We start from the raw sequence: 20,425 nt of genomic DNA on the forward strand, positions 1-20,425 counted from the left end.
ACCTATGTGTTTCATCGGCGATTCAACGAGGGGACCGCATTTTACCAAATACACCGGATAACAATTAATTTGATGACAGACGAATAGCAACGAATCGACCACCCGTGGTAGACTGTCCTTGTGTGTACGATGATACATGGATGTAACGCGCGTGTTTCGCCGGTGATTATTATCCGTGACGTGTCGAGAATCGTTGTTGGTAACTGGTAACAAACACCGGGGATAATAGGGAGCCGACCTGTTTCCATTGGCAAATAGAGAACGAACAACGAAGATAAGGGGCGATTACATTCTCTAAATCGGCCACTCGTAGAAGGGATTCGAACCCTCTCTCCAGGCCATTCCCTCCCTCACTCCCTCTCCTACATAGCGTTCGTTCGATTATCAGGATCGATCTGCTATCGTTTCTGATGAACGACCATCCGACCGTCTGCGTACGTCCGTTTCGGTTAATACCATTCGGGAGGACTACTTCGTTGATCCGCAGTCGTGCAACCGTGTTAAACGCGTTAAATCGCGCGCGCGTACGCCGTGAGATTGAAGCGGAAGATATACATTTAAATCAATTTTTTTATAGCTGATCGAAGGTGATCGATATCGCGCTGGAATGTCAGGCTTGGAAGGTTCCCTGTGACGCGTTACTTTCGCGAGATAAAAACGTTTCGTAAGGTTAATGGGAATGTCTGTTGGGGAATCCGAGGTCATCCGATTTCTCGCAAACGGAGAAAGAATAGGGGGGGGGAGTGGGGGAAATTCAATGGAATGCAACGAAAATCGTCTGGATGGGTGTCTGGCCATCGATCTTTAGCTCGGCCGAGGGCGGTCGAGTTTGGATTAATTTTATGATTATCGAGGAGGTAATTGGTTTGCCGGTCGGATGTGACAACGTTAAAACGGCCGAGAGAAATCGAATTTCGCCTCGGAATAAAGAGGGCCCCATCGGCCAATTTCATAATTTATTTCGCAGCGCGACGAAACAAATTTAAGCGGCAATGTAATTTGGCACGCGCGTATCGGCGATTATTTCGCGAATCCTCGTCAGGCCGGGGCTGACCGGCGGGACACAACGCCACCGTGTATTCGTCGGCAAGCAACTGCGGATATTGCTGAAACACGCTCACAGCTTGCGGTACGTATGGACACGGGGAAGAGAGGAGCCGGGGGTCTAATTTCGCGAACAGTGGATAACTTCGAGAAGACAATCTAACTATCTTGCTCACGTGCGGAACAACGGTGTAACTAAGGAGATAGCCAAAGGGTTCGAGTGGGCCGGCACACACAAGTCGAAGTCCGTCTAAGAAGTACTTTCCCTCACGTATCGCAGATCCTTCTGTTTCCTGGCCTGACGATGAACAGATCGGGCGCGCCGAGTACAAGGATCCCCCTTCCCCCTCTCTTCCTTTTCCGTTTCTCTTCGGCTACGTACTTCAGGAAACACCGTTATAACGTTGTAATAACGTTGTTACGAAGATCCATCGAACGCGCCAAGCACGGTTCCACGAGTTTTAGAAACTCGTGATAATTGTAAGAGCAGAGGTTATGCAAAGCGTGGAAATTTGCGGAATACGAATGCGTAATCGAGATGGGGACGATGAAAAATAAACACACGCGGTGTGTTTCTTATCTTTCAACAGCAAATATTCTTTTGGTACGCGCAGGTGAAAATTGATACTCGAACGACTCGCGCGAAGAAATTTTTTGCGTGAAGGGATCCACCCTATTGTTCTGATAAAAATGAAATTCCATTAATGCGGCTTGAAAATACGGAATACGAATGTATATGAATATTGATCTGATATTCGTTCGTACGGGCGACAGCTTGAGGTGCGACGTTATACGCCGCAGTAAAATAAAAATAGAAAGGAATCGAACTGTTCAGGTGCACGCCTCTCTCACAGCAAGTTCTAGAGCAGACGCCATTGAAGAAAATGTGATGAAATTTCCATATCGGACACCTCGCCACCTCTTATCAAACAGTTTCAGAATTCAGAATCATCAAGCGGCTGCGTTCGTTTGCATATCTCCCGCGGAAAGAATTTCACGTAAAACTGACGCATTCTAATGTAACGTCACGAAGTAAAATTTCGCAAAATATGCACGGAGTTAAATCACCGTAGACATTAGGGGAAAACGACAATAGAACCATCGAATAAAAAGAAACAAAATTGATCAAACAACATCATGTTTATCGTAGACGAGGATCGTATGTCAGACCAATACGATCCTTTTTTACTTTATCGTTCTGTTTAATGACGTTTTTTTAAGATCGTCGCTCGTTTGGCGTTTCTTACAGAAGCAAATTAGCAAAGCGATCGAGCACATCCGCTTTAATTTTAATTTAAAGGCTCGAAAGGACAGAGTGTTGTTCTAAATGAAGCGACATCAACCAGCCACGATCGACATCCCGTTCTACATGACGGGAAACTTTCCGCCACGGCGTTGCAAAGGGTGAGGAGTCAGAGAGCGAAGGGAGCACAAAAATTGTCCTGGATACCGATTAATTTGTATCCCTGTTACCCGGGTAAGCACGACGTCGGTCCAGAGCACGTACCTGAATAAAACATCGGCCGGATCCAACGAGTAACTAAATTTTAAGCAATGGCACGGCGCCGCAGCACCGACCTTTCGAAAGTTCAACGACACAAGTCGTGGCTGGCCGCGACTTGTGGCGCTCTGCTGGGAATCTGGCATAAAAATTGTAAATCGCGGATATAACCGGTGCTCCGATACCGGAGGGAATAATCATGCATTACGATCGACCACGAAACTTCTCCTTCCTTCGCCGTTCGCCGGGGTGAATTATACCGAAAGAAAGAGAACTCGAGTGCAAGGAGACAGACGAGAAAGAAACCATGGGGAGAGAAAGAGAGAGAGAGAGAGAGAGAGAGAGAGAGAGAGAGAGAGATCGAGGGTACAACCACAAGTGCTTCCTAAGGGTGCTTGGTGCTCGAACGAAATGGTAAGAGGGACAGGGAGAAGAGCCCCGATGCACCGTTGACTTCTTCATTAATGGTAATGATCGCGTCCTGAAAGTCTTCGGGAAACTCGCGAAAGGAAACATCGCGATTTGTATTCAGGACACGATATGGCGTTGCTACCCGTGCCGTGGTGGAACGAAGGTTCGAGCCAAGCCAGGGACGGGAGTTGGGTGGATTCGCGAAATAAACTCCTGAATAAGAGGAAGAAAGAGGGAGAAAAGAGGGAAGCGAAGAGCGAGAAGAGGGTAGTAGTAGACTCTTGCGCTCCAGTTCGGCTTCCGACAATAAAAGTGAGCTAAGACCACGCACACGTTGGCATCGTCGGCGTCGTTCGTTCGTGAACGTACACGGGAACATTCGGCTGTGATGGTGTCTGGAGGCTCCATCGCGTGGAGCACTCTGGAGGATGCCTTTTCGAAGACTTTATTTGGCGACGTCGTTCGCTCTTCGCCGTCTCGTTGCTCGCAATAATCGAACGAAATCGAGAACGAATGATAATTTCCAGTGTGGATGTCACAGTTTCGGGGCGTCGGGCGGATGGGGAGCAGACCGTATCAGAAATGCATAACTATAACGCTCGATGTTCCATCGCCAACCTACGTGCTATTGTTATCGATTACGATGAATGATAGGCGTTCACAAGGGTGGAGCGTAAGGAGCAAAGATAAGAGGGAACGCTCTGTAGTTCGATTTAAACGCGCCGTGAAGATGCGAGCACGGATGCGCGAGAATAATGCCCGGTTCCCGCGTGCACGGGGTTGTTCAACGCGGGGCGTCTCTCTGTTTCAAAGGCGCGCGCCGAGAGCAACAAGAAGAGTCACGTATCTTGCGGTTCGTTTAAATGGAACCTCTTGAAGCGGGGCACGGATCCACGCGATCCACCGAGGAAGCGACTTTGAATGTTGTCGAGTAATTAAATAAAATATGGAAACACGCACCGTCGTCGCCTTTTTTTTTGTTTTTTCACGGCCGGATCTTTTTCACCGTGCTTCCATCCCCGGTATTGTGTTTCTTCGTCGTTTGAGTGAACGAAGCGTAAATGTGTACGCGAGCGCGTCTGCACGCGGGACCGCGGCCGCGCGTGTTATGTTTTCCAGAGAAACCGCTTTGGCTTTCGAGATATAACTGCTGCGGTACAAACTCTCGAGCAAACATACTTAGGTTGGCTGCCGGTGCTGGTTGGCTCTCGTTGATGCCCTTTCTTCCTACCGGGTAAACGTAATTAAAAATACTCGCTCGGTTAATTTCCAAACGGAAACGGAGCCCTCCGTCCCTGTAAACCACGTTATCACCTAAAAATTTCGTTAACAGCGGGGCACGCTTCCATCCCTGGCAAAGCTTCTTACTGTGATTAATCACGTTCACAGGGAGGGGAGGGGAGCAAGTGGAAGATTGTTACAATGTTCTGGCAGCAGCGGGTCATCAAATATAAAGTAAAAGTGTGAGACTGATCAAGATCGAAAGTTTATTTGGAATTGTATGAAAATGTTTGCATAAGAGAAAAATGTAGCCCCACGTGTCGTTTATTTTCCGAAGTGGCAAGTAGGAAATATCGCGGCAAAACCGGACGTTTGTGTTATTTTCGAGCAAATGGCAAACAAAATGCGACACTGATGAATCGAAGAGAAACTCGATAGCTCCGCGTTTGAAACCTTAACCGCGTAATAAATGTTCATTTCACGCTTTATATATGTACATACGTACGAACAGCAGCATCGGATATCAAATGACGCGTATACTAGTTTGGATATTTTGCAAAAAAAAAAAAAAAGGCGACACTCATTCGTTGGCGAGTCGGTATCGGCTGGTTCAAAAACGAGACGCTGATCATCATCGCGCTGGTCCATGCCCTCTCACGGGATTAGTCAAATCCCAAAATAATACCGTGGGCGAAAGCGGAGTTTGCATATACCGTGGTACAAATCTCAGCGACGGTGTAAATCGGACAGTTTAAGCTGTTTGTATATAAATCCGGCGCACGGTTTATTAAGTACTCGCGTCAATCGTGATTTACACCGTAACCTTATTTCAGGATCAGTCGAAAAGCTAACAAGCGTGACAAAAATTTAAATCAATCTATATCGCAATGTTAGTCGTTCAGGTAACTTTTCAAAAGTTAGTATAATACTAGTTCGCGTCTCGTAGGTTCATTTCATTCCCTTCGAGTATAAAGCGAGTATCGTCGCAGCTGAAATAAGAGCCGTAGAAAGAATCGAAGTTTCTGCGAACGCAACGAACGTAAGAATACGTCGCGAACGAAAGGCTAGCGCTGGCGATTGAAAGACGCGCGCGTACGTACGGCCGTATTTCTCTGTTTTGATTTCGGACAGCGGGCGCGCAGACAGCAAGAGTGGACTTGAAAATAACCGACGGGCAGGAGAAGGCCCGTCTATTAATAGTGAAGTGTGAGAGCATCTTTGTCGTGCGTGTTCGGCAGCGTCGCCGAACGGTTTCGCAGCGAAATTCGTCAGTCGATTTACCGTTCCGCGATACATTCCTCGCACGTACACGCCGTGGAAACGCGTAACTCGATCGGAACACGATGTTCCGCGCAAGTTTCCGCCCGTAGCCGGCAACCGTTTCGTTGTCTGTTGAATTTCCCTTTTGCCTCGCGTCGCCGAGGACAGACTAAAAACAACGAGAAACTAGAGAGGCATCAGAGGATGGATAGAGAGCTCGGGGACAGATTGGATTAAGACCCCTCGAGAGAAAACGGGATTGCGGATTCTAACGTGAAATCGAGAGCCGTGTATCGTGTGTGTATGTATGTATGTATGTATGCGTGTGTGTGTGTGTGCCAGAAGACGCGATTCTTCGACTCGAGTTGCACGAGTTTCCCTTTATCTATAGAGACGAACTGGAAGGAAGTTAAAACCACATTCGAGTGAATCTAAATAAAGAACTATCCGCAGAGCCGCGGATGAGCAGTGGGGCGGAGCTGGCTGCGAGAGGAAATATGCGGTGAGTAAGAATGGTACAGCGAGCCGCATGCAGCATCGAGGCGAGCACATTCTCCAATGGCGTGCGGATCAGCGACCGGGAAGGAAGAACGTCGGACGTTGTCCCGACGGAGGCGTCCTTCTTAGGCCAGGAGCCGCGCAACGTTCACGACGCGGGACGTGGCAACGCGAGATTCTCCCTGTTTAAGTGGTTCAAACGGTCCGGTAATCGAGAGTCCACCGCGGAGAAGAGGCGAAAGACCACCGGAGACAAATACCGAGAAGAGAATGAGAACGGCCGGCAACGGAGCGTCTCGTCGAGCGCCGAGAGCGTAGACACGTTTTACAGTACGACCACCGTTCGCAGTTTCGCCTTTCACGCTGGCACCTTGAGCGAATGCAATGGATTATCGTTGGACATAATAGAGCAAGCGGCCGAAGTTGGCCCGTTCGCGGCTGGAGCTTCGAAGGTTACAAAGATTGGCAACAAAGAGAACGATCTGGCGGATGTTGCTTGCACGCTACCTGCGAACGCTCACTCTCACAGAAGGGACATTACTGCGAGATACTCGCTGCAACCGTCGACTACCTTCAACTCTTGTGGAAATTTACCGCTTCCCGATCGGCAGCTGTTGGAATCGCTAAAGAGGTTGGACGAACGGAAAGCTCATTACAGCGTGAACTCCGCCCGCAGGAGGGTACACGTGAAAGGGAAACGACGAGCGCCGAATCCACCAGTCGCTTCGATCAAAGCAACGGAGGTAGATGCACGGGAAACGACGCCGAGGAACAGCAGCAGGCGAAAGCGACGCGCGCCGAAACCACCGGAGAAGATCGTCGATGGTAGTAATTCGTTTGAGAAAACGTGCGAGGAACAGATTACAGATGGCGGAATGGATGTGGAAACGCGAGCAGACACCAACGAGGACGTGCAAACTCTGAGCAACGACACGCTGGTCCTTCAAGGGGGCGTTCTGCTGCCGAAAAGGGAATTGAAACGAGTGACGAAGGAGAAGAACGCGAGGGATACGAGCACTGGCTCGTCGGACATTGCCGTTCTTCACGAGACGAACCAGACTGTGCCGCCTGGCATTGGAACTCTGAGCACAGCCATGCCACGACCTTGGTACAAACGGAGCGTCTTCGAACATTCTCGAGATTCCGGAACGTCGAGGAGGGGCGATGTCCTCCGAGGCCCAACAAGCTCGACGATCGAATTAAAAGAAGAATGCGCTGCTACGAACACGTCCTCTTCCACGGGCTACTCCGTGGATGCGTCTTTGTCTAGGCTGAGCTTCTTTCACCGCGGCGGTCAAGCGGAGGACAGAAAGCGGGAAGCAAAACGAAGATCCGGCCTGTCGATCCTGACGAACATCAGCGAGCTTGACAAAGAAGCCGCGGCGATCGTTCAAGAGGAACAGGCACGAGCGAGAGCCTCGATGCTGTTGAAATCGTCGAAATTCGTGGACGCTTTCGAGAAAAGGAACGAGATGAACGAGGAGCTTGTTCAAGACATCGTCACGTCGGCGATGGAAAGTTCGTCGCCCAGGCGTGGCACGCGGGCTCTGATTTCCAAGTTCAACGCCATCAGCAACATCACCAAGGTCACGGTGAACGCCAATTTCTTCGCGAAGAACGCAACGAGAGATCCGCAGCCGGTGAAATTTGAACGAGACGTGGTGAGGAACGCGAAGGCTTTCGAGTACGCCAACGATTGGAAGGACCATTCGAGATCTTCCACTCAATCCACCAGCGGACAGGCCAGTCACATTGACAAGGATATATCCAAGTACTTCCCACCGCAACAGAAGGTAGCTAGAAATCGATCGGAAACCCGATCGGAGATGGGTGCAAAAGTTTCGGGTGCAAAGGCTAGTTCGGCCAAGGAGCAGAACGATCGGCTGGCGAATGAAACTTCCAACAGAATATCGTTCTTGCAGAGCCAACTGGCTGCGAATCGAATGAACGATCAGGCGGCTCGGAGGGATAGCGCTGTGGCTGTAATACAGGAGAAAATTCGATGCAGACAGGAGATCTCCGACGAAAGGAAGGAGAAGGAGAGAAAAGCGAGTAACGAGGATCAACGGAGATCCTTGTTTACTCGTGGCTCTGTGGAAACTAAGGAACAGGCAGCATCGAACATCTTTGAGGAACCAAAGAAGCTGGACAAGCGACGTATCGATGGTGTTCAAAAAGAATTCTCGGATATATTCGACGAGATCGACAAGCAACTACGTATGAAAGATTTGAAATTTATTGATCGCAGGACAACCGGCGCGAACGCTACAGACAATAATCAGAGAAATAAAGTTCTCGAGGAGGAGGAAGTCGGAATATCAAGTAAGGTAACTAAAGTGCTCGATATCCTGGTGGAAGCGGAGAAAGACGCTAAGACAAAGAGCGGCGCGCTGTCAGAAAAATCGATACCCGCCGAGGATGCCTCTCGCCCGGCCGATCAGAACGTGAAAACGAAATCGGCTAAGACCAGGTCGCCGTTATTGAACACCATCGAGGATCCAATTACAACGGATTTAAAGGAGATGTTGAAGGAAATGAAACACTCGTTACCAAAGCGTTCGAAGCCCGGGAAGATTGTGACACGTAACACCGACGTGACTGAGAAACCGGCTTTGGAGAAAGAGGCAGCGGCTGCCCCTAGCAAGACTACGTATTTCGTTTCCGCTGTAACGAAGGTCGGGAATATAGCGTTACAAAACGATTACGAGCTGGACAAACAGAAGGTGTCGTGTTCTGTGCAAACCAGTGGAAATATACGACGATTAAATCAGCCATCTACATCTGTAGAACAACCGTCCACCTCCGGATGGAAGCAAGAAAATATCCTCTATAAAACGTCCGGGAAGAGCGTAGGTGGTTCTGGACTGGTGAAAAATACGTTTCAGCTGATAAGACCGCGGGATTTCGCCGAGATCGAGGCGACAAAAACGACGAGAACATCCGCGCTCAACGAAAACACTTACGCCAATGTGATCGAGCAATCGATCTACGCGAATGCGCGTGTTCCACCCTCGCCCAAACAACTTACTAGTTCCTCGCGAAATAGCGTTACGAAAATTGATAGTACCGATAAAGTGTCGAGAACACGACCGACAGTTGAACAGAAATTCACTATGAAAGAAGACACGTTCGAGAGTAGCGAAGAAGGTAACTTCGACTAAGTCGGTTGTTCCAGATAGTTGCGGGATGTTTCGAATGAGTCATTTGTCTAATGTAATTTGTCCCTCTGCCTGTTACTATTTTAACGTTCGTGTCCTCTCTGTTTGTCGCAGATGACAATTCAGCGGAAAAGAATATGAACACACTGGCCATAAACCGATTACTGAGAAAGTTAGAGGCGGCAATTGCATCTGGTTACCATCAACAAGCAGCTGGTTTGGCGAAGGAGCTAGCCCGGCTTAAGATCCATTGTTCCGTGATTCGACAACGATCAGCCCGTCTCAAAGATCAGTTGATTAAAGTCAATATGTACATTGAAGACAAACTTGCTCACCAGGGACCGATACCTCTTCAGGTAAATAGCGTTACCTACTCAAATCAAGGTAGCGAAGGTTTGCCAATCCATATGACGATATTAGATATTGTACTACTGAGCCCAAATATAATAACAGTTGCCGAGCGGAATGACGGTGGCCGAGTTGAAAGCAAAGATACACACAGAATTCGAGATACCGATGAACGTGCAGCGATGGATTATTGGCAAAAATTTAGCGAATCGCGATGAGGCGACTCTGAATGAATTACAGGCTGTCAATGGTTCACCGGTATTTTTATATCTCGTAGCTCCAGGTAATAGTTATAATAAGCAAATGATAAACGTGTAACAGTGAATTTAACAATCAATTGCTTGCAGAATTAAGACTTGAAAATGCGATGCATGTAGGAAAAGCTAGTAGTGCAGGTGAGAAAGTGTCAAATATGATGAACGACGGTGTGAACGATGATGCGTCTACGGAAGTTGTGCAGATTGTAGAAGAAGATCAGGAAGAAGTCGAAGAACCTCAGGTATTAAATCATTGTTGTAATACTTTTCTATATCCTAAGTAAAAATCTTTTCTACAAACTGCAAAAAAAGAACTTGCAGGAGATAGAAGAGAGTACGACAGTGGAAGTAAAGATGGACAGGTACGAGGAATTAATTTCTTTAGAAAACTGCGACGTTATACCGAACTCCGAACCGATCGAATGTCCCGTATGCTTCGTTACATACGGCCCTCGCGAAGGAGTGATTTTAAGGGATTGCTTACATATGTTTTGCAGGTAGACTAAATTTGAAATAAAATTACAATACGTTTCATTACATTAATAACGAACAATTTTCCCTAGATCGTGTATTGCCAATACAATTCGATACTGCGAAGAAGCCGAAGTGAAATGTCCTTACAGAGACTCGCAGTATACCTGTGAATCTACTCTCCAAGAACGTGAAATAAAAGCAGTAAGTTAATCGCTAAGATTTTAATAAATGTAAGTACTCACCAAAAATTTAATCACAATACGATCATTCAGCTCGTCGAACCTGAAGTCTATCAGCAACATTTAGCGAAATCGATCGCTCAAGCGGAAAATAATGCTGGAAATAACGCGTTCCACTGTAAAACTCCAGACTGCCCTGGTTGGTGCATCTACGACGACGATGTGAACAATTTTCTTTGCCCTGTATGCAATGCAAACAATTGTCTTACTTGTCAGGTTGGAAAACATTAACAAATATTAATAAAAAGTGAAATTCAAATAATACATTACATTAATACAAATGTTTAAAAAATACTTTTCCCGTAGGCCATTCACGCTGGAAAAAATTGCAAGCAGTACCAACAAGAACTAAGATTATCGAAAGAAACGGATCAAGAATCGCGAAGAACTGCGGAGATGCTCGAGGAAATGGTGGACAGGGGTGAGGCACTCGCGTGTCCCACCTGTGCAGTTGTCTTAATGAAAAAATGGGGTTGCGATTGGTTACGCTGTTCAATGTGCAAAACTGAAATATGCTGGGTAACGAGAGGCCCGCGTTGGGGCCCAGGAGTGAGTAATCGATACGTAATAACGTCGATATTGAAATGTTAATACGTGTAATAATAACTTGATTGTTTTATTTCTTTATTGATCGTATTTTGGTTGTTCGCAGGGAAAGGGGGACACATCCGGAGGCTGTAGATGCGGAGAAAATGGAGTCAAGTGTCATCCCCGTTGCAATTACTGTCACTGAGAACCGTCAGAAGATACAATTACTGCAACGACGTACGAACAACGGCGCATACAATGCAACAAAGAGAAAGCAGTGCATCATGAGCCAAAATATTTTTACACCATTATCACGGTTCTGATGTATCGGAGCAAACCACTAGTCAATGCGTCTAATGGCTCGATATGTATTTATTAACGAGTTTAATAACCGATAAAGCTGATACTGATAAGTTACATACGTATACGTCACATAGGCTGTTTGCTCAACGATTAACCTTATCGCGGAACCGTCCTTTATGGAATTGGAAGTATTTAAAAAATAATAAAGAGGCAAATACCTCAGTTTCCAACGATCGTTCATATTTTTTAATGTAGGGAACACGGGGAGAATAAATATTACTTTACTCAAAGCTTCGTGCGCATGAACATATAATAAATTATATGTAGATACAGGTAGTTTTACAATTATACAGGCACTGATTGTTTATTTCTTATCGTCAGAGATTGTTTCATTTGTACCGATCTGTTTTAGCCGTGACACCAACATCGTCTGATGATGTGTGAGTTGTTGATTCAGGTTAAGGCCTCCCGCATTCTGCAATACTTGAACCAAACCCAACTGTACTGACACCATATCCATTTGTCCGTATTTCAGAAAATCACTGGAATTCAAGACCAATCCTTCCAACACTCCACCTACAAAAAGAATTAGCTAGAAAAATCGTTCTGTGATTACATACTTCATATTACGTACCTATTATGAACATTTTCTTGCTTTTCTTGATAATCTTTCCTAATGTAATCGTATTTATTACAGGACTAAACACAAACGAAGTGCACTTGCTAACTAACGGGGCAAGAGCTTCGTAAGGTGAATTTTTAATAACATTGTTTATAATATGAGTCCCATAATACTTATAATGCATATTTTCTTTGAATAATGCAACCTTAATATCGAATACATCCAGCTCTTTTATACTGTTCACGTGCAAGCAAACAACCATTTTAGAATTATCAAACCAATTACGAACTTCCCTCGCTATGATTTGATCGTAAGGTCCAAGCGGTTTCTCGATTTCTTTCTCTCCTGACTCTATACAAAATTGCTCCAGAGATTTATCCTTGTTGGGATTGATAAAGAACGGAGTTAGCAATTCGTTTAGTACCTTTTTCTTAAAATATATTTTTGGTTTTTTAATGTTTATCTTGCCCCGATAACGCTTCTGTTGGTACAGTAATTGATTTGGAGTTAACTGAAGTGCTAAAACAGAAAAAAGAGAACATGTATCATACTTGTAACAAAGATAAATTTCTTCGCAATTTATTTAATTAATGTACCTACCGTAATTCACTTAACTTTGGCAACACGCTGTTTGTATCGAACGCTGCTTTCTTTGAATATAAATTAAAATTTACAAAATTTTCAGTGTTATCAAATTTTTAGAAATCTAATGGATATCGATAAATTATTAGTTACACATTACTTGTATTAAGTGCATAATTTTATTTTAAAAATAGATACATGATCGATACGAATTAAAGACAATTATAAAAATTATAAATATATACAGAATAAATCTTTTGCAATGATGTAAGGCACTTTGGACAAATCATACATATTTAAGTACATATTATATGTGTGTGTATGTGTGTGTATGTATGTATATGAGCGCACGTGCAATGAGTGTTAAAATATGTATATTTCGTGTATAATACGTGTTTTCTAGGTGTTATGGACAAGTACATTTATATTTAATTCCGTATCTACGTTATACGTATCTATCCCTTTTGTGTATTATGCGATATAATTAATCGTTCCGCTACAATAATTACTGGATTCGTGATGAGCTTCTATACTATCACCGAAATTGAGCGATTTTCTATTCTTCCCTAATCGAAGCATCGAACGTATGCCACCTTTCTTTCGTGAACGTTTGTATCGATCATCTAAAGCAGAATTGAGAGACGCTTGTTTCACGTCCCCCCGACTATTTGGAAAACCCTCGCGACCGTCTTTAAAATTATTGCTACTTGTTATTTCGCCATGTACATCATCGACAAGCCAATGCTTCCTCGGTGAAGTATACTTATTATTACAACCATGTATAGTGTATACATAATCCGATTGAGCAGGATCCACGGACTTCTCGTATCGTTTCATACTGCTTTCACTTGCCGTACTACCTTCGATAGTGCTGCTTTTATTTTTATTCTTATCGTAAGTGTCCGATTTATATCCTCTTTTGGTTGGATCTTCCGAATCGAACGATTGATTCGAATGTTTCTGATTCGCTTGTTCCTGATTCTTATTCTCACGTCCTTCCCGTAATTTTTTATTTCTCTTATAAGTATCTGTGTTCTTGGCATCTAAAGCAGCGTGACGTTTCTCTGACATACTCTGCCTACCTAAACCGTCGCGGGAAAATTTATTGGAACTAAATTCCTCCAAGGATAATTGACTATCGTAAGTCGGATCTCCGGAATACTGACTATCTTTATCGTCTGTGTTTCGTTTAGTTTCATTGCACTGTGGATCATTGGAGTCTTCTAGCAATACTGGTTCCGTGCGATCATCGCGCTGTCCTATCGTTATCTTCTTCACGTTGCCTGCAGGTTCTATCCACGTCTTATTGGTAGCGATGCAATAACTTTCATTTCTTAAACTATTCTTATTATACTGCTCGGTTAATCTATCGATAACTGGATTCCATGGAGAGGCGGTCACACAAGACAGTAAACCGCCGTTATCTAAAATGTCCGTCTGAGAGTTCAAGCTATTCTTTTCCTTTACTCTGCCCTCACTGGCTTTCGTGGAGTCAGAAATATATATACTGTTAGCCGATTCCAATTTACATTGAGAGGACAGATTTTCTGATAAGTTTTTATCATAGGAAGATATCCTCCTGGCTATTGTAAGAGTGATCACTCCAGTTACAGGACTGTTTGTACTGAGCATTGCTCTTCTCAATGTCTCCATTGCATCCGAGTTTGATAATCCTAATAATGATACTCCATTAATATTGAGCAATTGATCATTGGTCCTCAATCTTCCATCTCTGGAGGCTGCACCTCCATGAATAACACTTTTAATAAAAATTCCTAGATCCATGTTAGTGTTTTCATCTGTGTTAGTAGTCTTCCCCTTAACACTAACACCTAATCCTGCTTTTTCTGAATCATGTACTGGTATGTCTAAAGTTAATATCATACGATTTTTACGCGGTGATAAAACAATATCTTCTGATGGAGATTTCACTGGTTTAAATGTGCAATTATCATAATTATGGGTATTAAGTTTATCCTGCATTTCAGTATTCTTTTTTATAGGCGATGTATTCAATGTATTCCAATATTTTGAATTATCTGTAGTTTCTGAGGCTTGATTTGTAGAAGTATTATGAGAATGAGGATCTGAAATACTGGAGGAAATTTCTTCTTGACGTGATACCACCATTCTTACCTTTCCACCAGGTGAAATACTTCTGAGAAGTGAAACCACTTCTGCTTGACTTTTACCAGTCATTTCTTTATTGTTTACTTCTAACAGTCTATCTCCAGGCCTTAATCTACCATCTTCAACTGCAGCACCTTTTGGTAATATATTCTTAATATATATAGGACAATGACCTCCTGCAGGATTGTCACGTGTCGTGACACTAAATCCAAGGCCATTGCTACCTTTTGTCAATTCTATCTCTATCATACGTCCAATTTTACGGGTATTGGCTGTCTGCAGCAAATTGTAATTACTACATTGAAGTCTTTTAACACTGTCATCAATTTCTCTTTCTGATCCTCCACTAGTATTGCCATGATTTTTATGCAATGATTTTTCATGTGGTTTCTTATGTTTTACTACAGAAATTTGCAAGCATGATTCTGTCATACAGGTACGAAAGATATCTTGCACTTTAGAAAATGGAATATGCAATAGATTGTGACCATTTATTTTAATGATTTTATCATGCAGGTCAATTTGCCCATCTTTAGCAATTCTGCCATTTGGTTCAATACCTTCGACTCTAAGGCCTTGATCATTACCCAACAAATCATAACATGGCACCACATGAAGCCCCAGTGGCCCTGCTTCATTCTTTATCACAATTTCTCGAATCTCTCCTTGATCTCCTGGTTCTACATTAGCATTTGCATATTTAAATGACACTTTGGCATCTTGTCCCAGTGGTTCTCTACGCCGAGACTCTCTGGGAAGTGACTGAGCAGAATATGTGGTTAAATAAGGTTCCCTGTTTGACAGTGCATGCATCGACAATCTTTTGGTGCTTTCCCTTTTAATACCACTTATAGGAATAGAGGAATGTGTATCAATTGCGTAAGATTGCTCTTTGCTTTCTGGATGACAAAAATCAGGACTATTTGTTCCAACTGAACTTGCTCCATCACCACCAGCATGTGTGACATCAGTATTCACAAAATGAGCAACAATCTGCTCTCTGTCATCGGCTACATCACATAACCTATCATCTGGATCTAATAGACCACCTCCAGTTAAGGAGGACAAACTACTTACAGTTAATGCATTATCATTTTTCCCGGTTGCCTTTTTATACCTTAGAATAGCCTCATGCATTAAATCTTTAACCAGTAGGGTTCCATCCCCACAAGGGACCACCACTCTGACGTTGTCGAAACACACAGTTACCTTCATGCTCGTTCTGATTTCATATTATCTTGTTATACGTTTATCGATTATTTCTAATGTAATAGTATGCTTAAAATTCTTTCTCAAAGTTTAGGAAGTGAATACGATGAAAGAAACATGTGTGTTGCAAAATATATATATATATAAAATTGTAAATTTTCTTTCGTACAATACGATTATCTTTTATTATCTATCGTACACTTCCATATTCCGCTAATGAATCACCGACATCGTACACTGGACACTTTATTCCTTTTATTGTCGGTTATATCTTTAAAAACTATGTATATATATATGTAAATTAAGTAGACATACTCGTAATAAAAAGACTTTGTCACGACTGATAAGGCGGACGCGTACGCCCAACTTTATCACAACATCAAATATGCGGAACAGACGCACTCGCCATTACCTTATTTTATTCCACTATTCCTTCTGACAAATCAACGAAAAGCAAGGAACATGGCGATACAAACAGTGTGGCCAACAGAATAACTCACCGCTACTATTTCCAACATTCATCTCAACTTTAATAAGCTTAATAAGAGAAGAAATGGCATTAATACTTACCTTTTTTTACAAAATGAGCCATTGTTCAATTCTGTTAATCTTGAGACAGTGGTAATAAATGGTTCATGGATAAATTTTATCTTTTCCACTCACTAACTTACATCCTTATTTACACACTAGTCACACTAGATCAATGGTTCATATCCATTGGTTCTTGTCTAATCTTTATACCTAAAGGTTGTTTTACAACTAGCCGCATTCTCATCGATTTAACAATAAGACTATTCTTAAGTCACGAATAACTTTATCTGATACTGACTTGCATTTCACAAGACTTATTTTCGCAAATTCATACAAGATTATGAAAGGTTACAGATACTTGTTTTAGTTATTTTATTATACATTTTACTGAACGAAAATAAATAAACAATCATACTCAATACAATGAATTAAGTTCGTTAATAAAATTCAATAGTTACCTACCCAAACCTTACGTAGATTTTGAAACGTCAAGTTGTAAAAAAATTTCTAGTGATTAAAACCACTTTTTCATTACGTCATTGTCAACTGAGCACAATAGAACACAGATATTTTTAATTTTGCAGAAAAATGAAGTGGTTTGAAGGTAGTATTAATGAGGCAGTGGCAACATCAAAATCTAGAAAAGCAATTTTTGTTGTATTCATTGAAGGTATGTATTTATAATGTTAGGTTAAGGAGTTATTCAATCTGTTATTGCTTTCATGCGTTTTTCATTTAATTTATGATATACTTATAAACTTTACTTTATTTTCAAATTTTATCATAATAACTATGCCTTATTTGTTTTATGAATGTAATAAAACAAATTGCTTTGTAATCTACTTGTAGGAAAAGATGACACTTCTGCACGGGTTGCAGAAGCAATCAATGCTACAGAAGTTTCTTGTCGTTTGGAACAGGAAGATTTTGTAGCAATAAGATTGGAAAGTGGATCTGAGACTTACAGATTTTTTGCTCAGATTTGTATCCTTTCATATAATGTTTCTGATAATCTTTAAATTGATTTATTAAAACAATATATATATATAATTAGAAGTATATACATAGTGATATATACATAACATATAAATTTCATATTTTCCTAAGTATTTTTGACCAGATCAATTGGTACCTGTACCATCCCTGTTTTTCATTGGCGATAATGGTACACCGTTGGAAATTATTGCTGGCAGCACAACAGCAGCTGATTTAGCTACTAAGATTGATTTAGTTTTAACAAAAGCAGGAAAAAATAAAAATGCCTCCCTTGATATGATAGATGCAGAACAAAAAGCTACTGCTGCCAGCAATGCTAATAATGTTAATATAAAAATTGATATAGATAAAAAAAATGATAGCATAACAAAATCAAGTGTAGAAGTACCATTAACTCAAGCTACATCAGAAGATAAAAGTAATAATATAATTAAGAATGACATTAAACAAGAACCATCCACAAGCTTGAAAACTAATGAGTCACCAGAGCCAGTCAATGATACAAATGAGACATCGATCAAAGAATTAACACCAGAAGTATGATTACATAAAGATTTCTTATTTAAATTATTATGATAAAAAAAAAAAAACTAAAATATTGTACATCCCTAGGAAAAAATTAAAAGAGCACAGCAGCTAATAGAGTTACAAAGAAAACAACGTATAGAAGAGGAAGAACGAAAAAATAGAGAAAGAGAAATAGAACGGCGCAAAATCGGTCGCGATATGCAAAAAATGCGGCAAAAGCAGCAAGATCTAGAGGTGAAACAAGCTTATGAAGAGAGAATGAAAGAGAAAGCTGCTGATGCAGCAGCTCGGGAGAAAGTTTTGCAACAAATTGCTCAAGATAAATTAGAAAGGAAACAAAAACAATTAGCAATGCAACAGGTTTGTATGGAAGAAATATATAAAACTTATTTTTCTTATATATAGTACAAATATATACTTGTCAAATATAGCAACATGGACAGCAAGAATGTAATTCAGAATCATCTGAATCACCGATATCCACCGCAACTGTCAGTAGAATACAATTCCGATTGCCATCTGGCAATCCTTACATTGCGCAGTTTGAACCATCAAGTACTTTGCGCGATTTACGTACTTACGTTGTTCAGAACATTAATTTACCATTTCGTCAATTTGCGATGTCAACCTCTTTTCCAAGACGGGAATTAATGCATGAAGATGATGATAAAACTCTCTTAGAATTGGAATTAGTTCCTACAGCAGTCATTCTAATCCTGCCTTTGAAAAGTGTAATTTTATTTCATATTTCAATGAAACATTTTATCCTATTCGTGTGAGATTCCTCATAATTCCTGATTTAAAATTTTTAGTCGAACGTCACAACAACTGTAACATCTACGCAAGATGTTAGTATCTTGCCACGGTTCGTTTGGTCTACTTTTGCACTTTTCACAGCTGTGTACTACTACCTAATAGGATATATCACCGGACGCAGAAACATCCCGAAACAACCAAGTAATTCTGTTGAAAAGAACGATACAGAGAACATTGCAGAAAATGCAGTTACAGCGAATCTTCAGAATGTTGCTAGTTCATCAAGGTAGGTTTTTTATTTACGCAAATAAAGAGAAGAAACGAATGATAATGATTTATGTCGTTTAGTTTGGTTAGAAGATATTTGGGTAATCAAGGAAATACAACCATCAAAACCGAGGGGAATGTACATAGACTACATTCAAGTGGAGATGACAATGATGAGAATAATACATGGAATGGTAATTCAACGCAACAAATGTAGATTATTATAAATCAAAGTTCTAACGGGATTTAGTTTAATCAAAATTTTCATTAATCAGAACTTTAGATACAGAAATGACAAATTAAAAATATCTCCACTTAAAAATATATTTTGTTAAACTTTTATATCTTTCTGTTCTATCGCACTGCAATCGTCACGATCAAAATTACTACTAAATTAAATTATGATGACACGTCGAATCACGACTTATTTTATTCAAAAAAAGAAATTTATTTATGTCGTATACTTATTGAAGAGAAATATCTGATTCTTCACGATCCAGTATCATTTTAAATGTTAAATCGTTAAAATGATAACTTTAATTTGTTACAAATAATGTAAGGACCAAACGCAGTTATTTAATTGCGATACGACAGATAAGTTTACATTCTGAAAAGGACATGAAATATACATCCTTATATTTGTAGTACGAGTATTAAATTTATTGTGGGTTTTAAGTTATATTATATGTTTTGAGATTTCTTTGAAATACAAATTATTTTGTTATATCACATTAATCAAAGTTATAATATATTTTCGGGTAACAAGAATTATATTAAGGATAGCAATCACATTACATTTTATTTTACAATAAAGAGCAAAATGTATCGATTATATAGAAAGCTTTTATTCTGTTATTATATAAATAATAAAAAAATATATAAAAAATTTATACAAGTCGTCAGTTTTCTTGTTACGTCCTATGTAGATTATTCCGCAAGCTGTACAGTTAATGGCACCAAGTAGCTGGTAAGATGATACACAACAGTTTATTACAACGGTGAGAACATGGAATCATGACGTGCGATTTTTCATGTGATGAAATATGATTCCAAAAATATGTTCAAGGAAACGATAGAACATAAATGCCAGAGAAGTGTCTCGACTGCTCCGTTTGACGCATTCAAAGGAATCGATAATTTATTCCTTCCTATCTTGGTGCTATCGATTGTGGCACCAATTAAGCGTAAAATTAACAAACATTTTGGCCGACTTGTTCCTTTAAAAGTGTCAGCTTTCTGGCAGCATAACATATTGTAAAATCTGTGAGAGGAGTGTCGTTAGGTAACGTGAGCTTACAGACACACCTACAAGTCCTTTCAACGACTTAATGTCTGCTATGCTTCATTGCAATGCATTTCTCCGAAGACAAAAGATTTTATTTTGTTTTTTCTGTTTTATATTGTATCGAAATAAAAAGTGGATGAATTAACATGAATTATGATGGATATAAATAAATTTGAGTCAGAATCAATCGTTCGCCAATATCTTTGGTTTGATTCACTCAAGAAGAATCACAACTTGGCTAGCTGCAGTTTGAAAACAAATTTCTGCAGTGTATTTC

General features: G+C 41.3%; 4 protein-coding genes across 7 annotated transcripts; 2 read left to right on the forward strand and 2 right to left on the reverse strand.

Annotated features, from left to right (window-relative positions):
- The first annotated feature begins 5,239 nt into the window (after positions 1-5,239).
- On the forward strand, positions 5,240-11,827 carry LOC122526933. Of its 2 annotated transcripts, XM_043650617.1 has the most exons (10): positions 5,240-5,746; positions 5,829-9,082; positions 9,208-9,449; positions 9,547-9,724; positions 9,789-9,940; positions 10,011-10,195; positions 10,262-10,373; positions 10,445-10,627; positions 10,718-10,960; positions 11,064-11,827. In XM_043650617.1, exons 2-10 carry the CDS (start codon positions 5,950-5,952, stop codon positions 11,142-11,144), a joined length of 4,509 nt encoding a protein of 1,502 aa, XP_043506552.1. In that variant the 5' UTR covers positions 5,240-5,746; positions 5,829-5,949; the 3' UTR covers positions 11,145-11,827. The 2 variants fall into 2 exon arrangements, with proteins under 2 accessions (XP_043506552.1, XP_043506553.1); XM_043650618.1 differs by having other exon boundaries at positions 5,240-9,082; positions 10,020-10,195.
- Positions 11,607-12,740, reverse strand: LOC122526925 (39S ribosomal protein L10, mitochondrial). The gene is made up of 3 exons (XM_043650608.1): positions 12,692-12,740; positions 11,877-12,383; positions 11,607-11,818 (listed from the first exon to the last, which is right to left on the reverse strand). The coding sequence occupies exons 1-3, from the start codon at positions 12,738-12,740 to the stop codon at positions 11,607-11,609; spliced, it is 768 nt and encodes a 255-aa protein (XP_043506543.1).
- On the reverse strand, positions 12,211-16,263 carry LOC122526934 (partitioning defective 3 homolog). Its single transcript, XM_043650619.1, has 2 exons — positions 12,465-16,263; positions 12,211-12,383 (listed from the first exon to the last, which is right to left on the reverse strand). The coding sequence occupies exon 1, from the start codon at positions 15,789-15,791 to the stop codon at positions 12,918-12,920; it is 2,874 nt and encodes a 957-aa protein (XP_043506554.1). The 5' UTR covers positions 15,792-16,263; the 3' UTR covers positions 12,211-12,383; positions 12,465-12,917.
- Positions 16,264-16,575: 312 nt separating this feature from the next.
- On the forward strand, positions 16,576-19,753 carry LOC122526935 (UBX domain-containing protein 4). Of its 3 annotated transcripts, XM_043650621.1 has the most exons (8): positions 16,576-16,663; positions 16,901-16,986; positions 17,166-17,300; positions 17,437-17,849; positions 17,925-18,200; positions 18,272-18,571; positions 18,653-18,882; positions 18,945-19,753. In XM_043650621.1, the coding sequence occupies exons 2-8, from the start codon at positions 16,905-16,907 to the stop codon at positions 19,078-19,080; spliced, it is 1,572 nt and encodes a 523-aa protein (XP_043506556.1). In that variant the 5' UTR covers positions 16,576-16,663; positions 16,901-16,904; the 3' UTR covers positions 19,081-19,753. The 3 variants fall into 3 exon arrangements, with proteins under 3 accessions (XP_043506556.1, XP_043506557.1, XP_043506555.1); XM_043650622.1 differs by lacking the exon at positions 16,576-16,663 and having other exon boundaries at positions 16,732-16,986; positions 18,954-19,753; XM_043650620.1 differs by lacking the exon at positions 16,576-16,663 and having other exon boundaries at positions 16,743-16,986.
- Positions 19,754-20,425: the final 672 nt, after the last annotated feature.

The sequence above is a fragment of the Frieseomelitta varia genome, unplaced genomic scaffold (genome assembly GCF_011392965.1).
Source record: "Frieseomelitta varia isolate USP_RPSP 00005682 unplaced genomic scaffold, Fvar_1.2 scaffold_203, whole genome shotgun sequence".
Lineage (NCBI taxonomy): Eukaryota > Metazoa > Arthropoda > Insecta > Hymenoptera > Apidae > Frieseomelitta > Frieseomelitta varia.

What these genes read in the sequence shown, in the direction of transcription:
- LOC122526935 (XM_043650621.1), top strand. Translation starts at nt 16,905, where the DNA reads ATGAAGTGGTTTGAAGGTAGTATTAATGAGGCAGTGGCAACATCAAAA. An exon ending in TCAAAGAATTAACACCAGAA is followed by an intron (nt 17,850 to 17,924) that starts GTATGATTACAT and finishes GTACATCCCTAG; the next exon opens with GAAAAAATTAAAAGAGCACA. An exon ending in AATGTTGCTAGTTCATCAAG is followed by an intron (nt 18,883 to 18,944) that starts GTAGGTTTTTTA and finishes TATGTCGTTTAG; the next exon opens with TTTGGTTAGAAGATATTTGG.
- LOC122526925 (XM_043650608.1), bottom strand. Translation starts at nt 12,740, where the DNA reads ATGTATGATTTGTCCAAAGTGCCTTACATCATTGCAAAAGATTTATTC. An exon ending in CATTGCAAAAGATTTATTCT is followed by an intron (nt 12,384 to 12,691) that starts GTATATATTTAT and finishes TTTCTGTTTTAG; the next exon opens with CACTTCAGTTAACTCCAAAT. An exon ending in CAAGAAAATGTTCATAATAG is followed by an intron (nt 11,819 to 11,876) that starts GTACGTAATATG and finishes TTCTTTTTGTAG; the next exon opens with GTGGAGTGTTGGAAGGATTG.
- LOC122526933 (XM_043650617.1), top strand. Translation starts at nt 5,950, where the DNA reads ATGGTACAGCGAGCCGCATGCAGCATCGAGGCGAGCACATTCTCCAAT. An exon ending in GTTCGAGAGTAGCGAAGAAG is followed by an intron (nt 9,083 to 9,207) that starts GTAACTTCGACT and finishes TGTTTGTCGCAG; the next exon opens with ATGACAATTCAGCGGAAAAG. An exon ending in TGCTTACATATGTTTTGCAG is followed by an intron (nt 10,196 to 10,261) that starts GTAGACTAAATT and finishes AATTTTCCCTAG; the next exon opens with ATCGTGTATTGCCAATACAA.
- LOC122526934 (XM_043650619.1), bottom strand. Translation starts at nt 15,791, where the DNA reads ATGAAGGTAACTGTGTGTTTCGACAACGTCAGAGTGGTGGTCCCTTGT.